Consider the following 6,315-nt stretch of genomic DNA (forward strand, 5'->3'; position numbering starts at 1 on the left):
TAAAATTGGAGGGTTTTATAGCAATAACCCAATTTTAATTAGAATCAAAATATAGGGGGTGGTAAAGTGTATATATATATATATATATATATATATATATATATATATATATATATATATATATATATATATATATATATATATATATATATATATATATATATATATATAGTCTATTTTGGTGAAACAAAGAGACGTTACCATTTTTTGAAATCATTACAACACGCGCAAATTGGTACACCACCTCGAAGCTATCAGAATCAGTTATTCCGTTGCAAATCTTTCCCAAACAAACTAACAGTAACAGACCTTTGTTCCGGACCTCCGAATGGCGGAGACGCCGACGACGGCGTCGGTGATCAACACCGAGATCAGCACTGCGCCGTTACTCACTCAGCAGAGCACACACGAATCACTGTTTGGAGCTAGAACCTTAACGACACTCTCCATTTTCTTCGGTCTTTTATCTGGGCGTCGTGGAGACTCGTTGAAAGTGCGTGAGAGTGCAGCGCAGCAGTTGGAGAACCGGCGAGATGATTGGGGCTACTCGTTGCCGGTTGTTGCTATAGACACGACGTGGAACCTTGCCGTCGTGGTGGTTTCGATAGCTATGCTGTTTTGGACTGCGCGGGAACAACCGAATATGCCGGTTAGGGCTTGGATCTGCGTTTACGCGCTGCAATGTGTGATGCATGTAGTCCTATTGTGGTTGGAGTATAGAAGGAGGAATCTGAGGGCAGCGACGGCTAGCAGTGATCCGAGCAATAGAGATCGAATCAGCTTTGGGAATTCCAGCGCTTTTGATGTAACGAGGTCAGTTTTTAATCCTGAATTCCACTTTTAGTTTGAAATCAGTTAGTTTATCTTGCTTTCCAGAGTATACGTAACTAATGTCTAAGAACACCGTTCGCGTATAATTATCTAAGATATCAAGATTGACTGTTTGAGCAAAGAACCATTCTATGAGAACCAAAGTATAAGATGAAAACGATAAACGTCTTAGAGGAAATATTCAGTTGAAAATTCTATCAGAAGACGTCCAAAGCATCAAATCACATCCATGGATGATGTTCTATATACCAATTAGGAAATTTCGTACTCTATAGTAGGGTAGAGAATTCTCTAAGTTGGAAGCTGTTTCTAAATTACCATGGAAAACAATTAGCGTGGCTTATTAACTGCTGCATTACATTTTGGAAATTGCAGTGCTGAGAAAATATGGGAAACTTTTAATAAGATTTTCCAATATCTTTGGTGGCTGGTTGCCTTCTGTTGGCTGATTCCCAATTTTGAAATGCATAGTGCTCCACATCTGTTCTGGTCTGTCTTGAACCAATATAATCCTGTAAGTTTTAACAGAACCCTTTGGCTGTTTTTAACTTTCTTTCTTTCTCTACCTCTGTTATGAACAATGGCAGGTTGACTCTGACATTCATGGTCATTGACGTGTTCTTGGCTGCCATTGGTTTTCTTCTTAAGGGAGTGATAACAGGGCTTGCTGTTTCTTTTTGCTTACCTTGCGTCTTGTCCTTTCTTGATTTCATGGGTTGCCAGGTGAAATTTGTTTCTTAAATTTCCATTTTTGGTTTTGTTTTCAAATAATTTTGACAACAACGATGTTAATTATATTACTACACAGGGAGGTGCATCAGAAGCAGAGATCAGTGTCCTTCCTAAATACAGATTTGTAGTGCACACTGATAATGGGGGTAGAATGGTCCCTTTTGAAACAAATGATCCGGATTTTTCTCGTGTACATGTTCTTCCAATCGAGGAAGAGGTAAGTCTATTCCCAACCATAGAAATGGAATCTGAGATTCCATTCCATCATGTGTTTGGACTTGGTTGCCAAATGAACGGAATTCAATCCTTCAAATTCCATATTTGATGGATTTCATCATTCCTAGGAAAGATGGAAGGGATTCATTCGTCTACATTCTTCTTCAACTTTTATTAAAAGACCAAACTACCCTTACTAAATAAAAATAAGAAATTCATGGTTGTTTGTTTTGTCAATTTTAAATTGTAGGATTGCTGTATATGTCTGTATCCATATGAAGATGGAACAAAGCTTCATTTGCTTCCATGCAACCATCACTTCCATGTGAAATGCATCTTGAAATGGCTCAAGATAACTCCCACGTGTCCACTCTGCAACCACACCATCTGCCAACGTGTACAACACTGAAAGCCCTCACAATTTCATATCAATAAGTGTACAGGAAAAATCATGTATGGAAATATGATAGCTTTTCTTTTACTAACAAAATAATAATGTACACCATTGTTTTGTTTGCTATAAATCTTTTGTAAAAGTCTTGGAACGGATACCTTGTTCTATGAGAGGTTATATGGATCAAATGAGAAAACTTTACTTCTTATAAAATTAGTTTAAAGATTTGAAGTAGCAAATAAAGTACTGGACGTTTGTGATTAGAATCTATAGGTGCTAAGCTAAGTAATTTGGATTTTTTTGGATCACTGTACAAACCGGGTCGGATCCTAACTTGAAGTTTTTTCACAGGCTAAAATCCCCGAAATGTAGAACATATCAACCGGTTTTTGGTCTTAAAGTTTTCTAAAAGGGGGATGTTTTTCATAAAGGGTCAAAATATAGTGGACTTTAATGATAACAATCCAAGAATATAAGTTACGAATAAAGTTGGTTCACATAGAAAAAGAGAGTATTAAACCCATATATATCTTATATGGAAATTACCAATCTACACATTGATTTGTGGAGTTATAAGCAACCTATATCATAGACGATTCATCACCTAAAATCATGGGATTTGACTCCCTAATTTCCTGCTGTAGAATATGTATATATATAGGTATCTATAATAGCTCTGTTACGTGTCCTTATTTTAAATACAGAACCCATACAACCCATACAACCTTTGCTCTGCAATACTCTATCATTTTTAGAGAGCATATATGCTTCTGATTTACGAAGTATTTTCAAAATTTTAATAAACTTGGGGACGTCTTCTAACTTCATGGTTTCAACTCTTCTATTATTGCAAGTTTGTAACATGTTGTAATATATATATATATAGGCCTTTCGATTTACAAAAATAAGTTAGGAACCAAACGCATAAATTACCCTAAACCGTAGGGACTATTCGTGTAATTTACTCTATGTAACAGGAATTTCCAATCTATAACAATATAGAGGGATTTCCAATCTATAACATAAAGTGAGCACATTATTAGGGATTTCCAATCTATAACATAAAGTGAGCACATTATTTTTGTCATCACCTATCATAACCACTTTATTTTGAAGGATAAAAGGTATCATATAGCATAACTAAAACATGAATTTAAGAAATTAACTATTAACTCAGATGTGGATTCTCATTTGGAATGTCGGAGTATAGCCTCATCCTCATGTCTTTGTGTAGGTTATATGTAATTATTGTGTGTCTCTTTGTATTCTTTATGGGGGTTATATGTAATTATCTCCACTATATAATGAGTATAACTCCATGTTTTTTGATATGGAGACTCATTTACACATGGTATCAAGAGCCAACCCCTCCCTTCTTCTCCCTCATTAAACTTTTGATTCCTCCTCTCCTCTTCTCTTCTTTTCGATTTTCTTATTCCCCTCTCATCGGAATTCCATCACCACCGTCGCCTCATCATGTCAACATCCAACCCCAATGATACCACCCTTCCCATGAACACCATCCTTCACCTCATCACAATCCGACTCTCCTACACTAATTACTTTCTATGGGTGAATCAAATGACCCTACTCCTCTCCTTTCAACAACTTCTTTGCCATGTTGACGACTCTTCTAATGCCCCGCCATCATCTATTACGGTTGATAATAAGACCACCGTGAACCTAGAGTTTACGAATTGGCAAGCCACGGACCAACACACCCTCATTTTGCTTCCAACATCTCTCACCGAAGAGGCATTTTTTGAGGTGGTGGGTCTCTCCACCGCCCGTGCTGTTTGGACGGCTCTCGAGTCCGTCTACGGAAACTCTTCTACGGAGCGGGTTCAGAATCTTCGTGATCAACTCCATCTCCTTTCTAAAGGTACCGCTTCCGTTTCAGATTATGGTCATCGTTTTAAGGCTATTTGTTATAAACTAGAGGCCATTGGTCATGCGGTTGATGAATCGAACAAGTGTCATTGGTTTTTTATGTGGTCTTGGTGGCTCTTTTGAATCATTTTCTGTGGCGATTCGTGCGTCGCGTCATGCTCATCTTTTCCGTGATTTGTTGCCCAAGCCGAGGGGCATGAAATATTTTTTACCTCGCTTCATGGTTCGTCGCCGCCTCCCGTTGCTTTCACTGTCGAGACTCCTCCCGGGTACACCTTATTGGCTGTTGGGCGAGGTCGTAGGGCTCCTCGTGGTGGCGGCGCTCGCGGTAGTCGTAGACGTGGGCGTCATTCCCCTCATTGCCAACTATGTCGTACTAATAACCATTATGCAAATCTGTGCTTGCAACTGTCCTCGTTTGCCTCTTCGGCCCCCGTAAATGACACCGACTTGGTGAAAGTCTTTCTAGCCAAATGTAATGTCAATAATACTCTCGGCCCAGATTGGTATGTTGATTCTGGTGCCTCAAATCATATAGTGTATTCCTCGGGATCGGTTTATCAACCTGCACCGTTCAATGGTGATGGGTGGGTTCAATTTGGTAATGGTAATACTCTTCCTATTTTATCTATTGGATATTCTTCCCTTGCTAATGTACGTTGGTTATGGGATGTGTTAGTGGTTCCCCGTCTCTCGAAAAATTTACTCTCCATTAGCCGGTTATCTTATGATAATGATGTGAATGTTCTTTTCTCCAAATATTATTGTGAAATTCAGGACCAAGAAACGAAGTGGGCTGTAGCTCGTGGACGATGTGATCATGAGCTCTACATTCTTTCTAATAAACCGGTGGCGCATGCTTTCTTTGCTCGGAATGGATCGAAGGCCTCTTTTGAGTTATGACATTCTTGTTTGGGACATGTTTCATTTGACACAATTTCTTTGTTAAATAAACTTGGACTTGTTTTGGTGTCTTCTATTTTACCTAAACCGGTTGTATGTTCGTGCCAACTAGCAAAATCACATCGCTTACCCTTTTATAATAATGATAAACGTGCAGCTTGTGTTTTAGATTTGGTGCATTGTGACCTTTGGGGCCCATCTCCGATTACTTCAGTTGATTCTTATCACTATTATGTGACGTTTGTTGATGATTTTTCCCAGTTCACATGGTTTTATCCACTTAAGTCCAAATTGGACTTTTATATGGTGTTTGAGATGTTTATTACATTTGTTGAAATGCAAAAATGTTAAAACCTTTCATAGTGATGGGGGTACCGAATTTTTGAACAAAAATGTTAAACTTCTTTTGCAAAAACATGGGAATTTTCACCAAATATCATGCCCGTATACCCCACAACAAAATGGGCGGGTTGAACGGAAGCATCATCATATTGTGGAAATCGGGCTCGCTATGATGTTTCACGGGCACGTTTATTATTAATCGGTTACTGTTGGATTAGATGTCTAAGCCTATAACTATTATTGGTGTGTACTCGACCCGAGAGTAGCATGGTCCATTTGGGTTGCACTTCACCAGAACAAGTTATATGGATAGTCTTTTGAGAATAGTATGTTTATGATTTATATTAATATATTATAAGTTATAATATATTAATATGGAATCATATTATTTAATTAGTATTGATCAAGAATTAATTTGGTGATCAAAAGGAACTAATTAAATATGGACTCTTATATTTTTATAGAGTGGGCTAATGCTTATTTAGAATGGGCTTGGCTTGCATGGAAAGTCCATGGAGCTTTAACCCATAAATCTTATGGAAATGAAAGGTCATGGATACTAGGTTTACATGAATGTAACCCTAATCCACCATACTATATAAAGGGGTCATTGGCACATGAAATGGCACTAGTGTGTGAGAAAACAAGAGTGGGCAATTTCTAGTGTGCTTACTATTCTCTCAAGTTTTTCCAAGGTGTTTTGGTGATTTGTGATTCCCCTTGAGGCTTCCACACTATTGGGGCTAAGCTCTTAAAGTTCAAGACTTCAAGATCAATCAAAAGGGTATGTTATCTAACTAGGCTTTTGTAGTATAGTTGCTTCATATTATGCTAGTTAGGATTAAAACCTTGGAATATTGAATACTTTCATGTATAATAGAGAAAACATAGATCCAAGGTTTATAGGGTTGCATGTACACCATAGGAGTGTTAGAATGTTCAAAACCCATCAGTTGTATCAGAGCATATGCTTGTTTTCAATTATACTTGATGCTATTTGCAAGAAA

The 6,315-nt window shown here is 37.8% G+C and overlaps 1 protein-coding gene across 1 annotated transcript; it reads left to right on the plus strand.

The window, feature by feature from the left end:
* Positions 1-209: 209 nt before the first annotated feature.
* On the plus strand, positions 210-2,352 carry LOC145038306 (E3 ubiquitin protein ligase RIE1-like). Its single transcript, XM_078986709.1, has 5 exons — positions 210-813; positions 1,207-1,320; positions 1,419-1,554; positions 1,640-1,780; positions 2,030-2,352. Exons 1-5 carry the CDS (start codon positions 329-331, stop codon positions 2,186-2,188), a joined length of 1,035 nt encoding a protein of 344 aa, XP_078842835.1. The 5' UTR covers positions 210-328; the 3' UTR covers positions 2,189-2,352.
* The last annotated feature ends 3,963 nt before the right edge of the window (positions 2,353-6,315 follow it).

The sequence above is a fragment of the Lactuca saligna genome, chromosome 4, assembly GCF_052625555.1.
Source record: "Lactuca saligna cultivar CGN05327 chromosome 4, ASM5262555v1, whole genome shotgun sequence".
In the NCBI taxonomy this organism is placed as follows: Eukaryota; Viridiplantae; Streptophyta; class Magnoliopsida; order Asterales; family Asteraceae; genus Lactuca; species Lactuca saligna.

Coding starts and splice junctions, on each gene's coding strand:
- LOC145038306 (XM_078986709.1), top strand. CDS start 329: ATGGCGGAGACGCCGACGACGGCGTCGGTGATCAACACCGAGATCAGC. Junction 814..1,206: donor AGCGCTTTTGATGTAACGAG/GTCAGTTTTTAA, acceptor TGGAAATTGCAG/TGCTGAGAAAATATGGGAAA. Junction 1,781..2,029: donor TTCTTCCAATCGAGGAAGAG/GTAAGTCTATTC, acceptor TTTAAATTGTAG/GATTGCTGTATATGTCTGTA.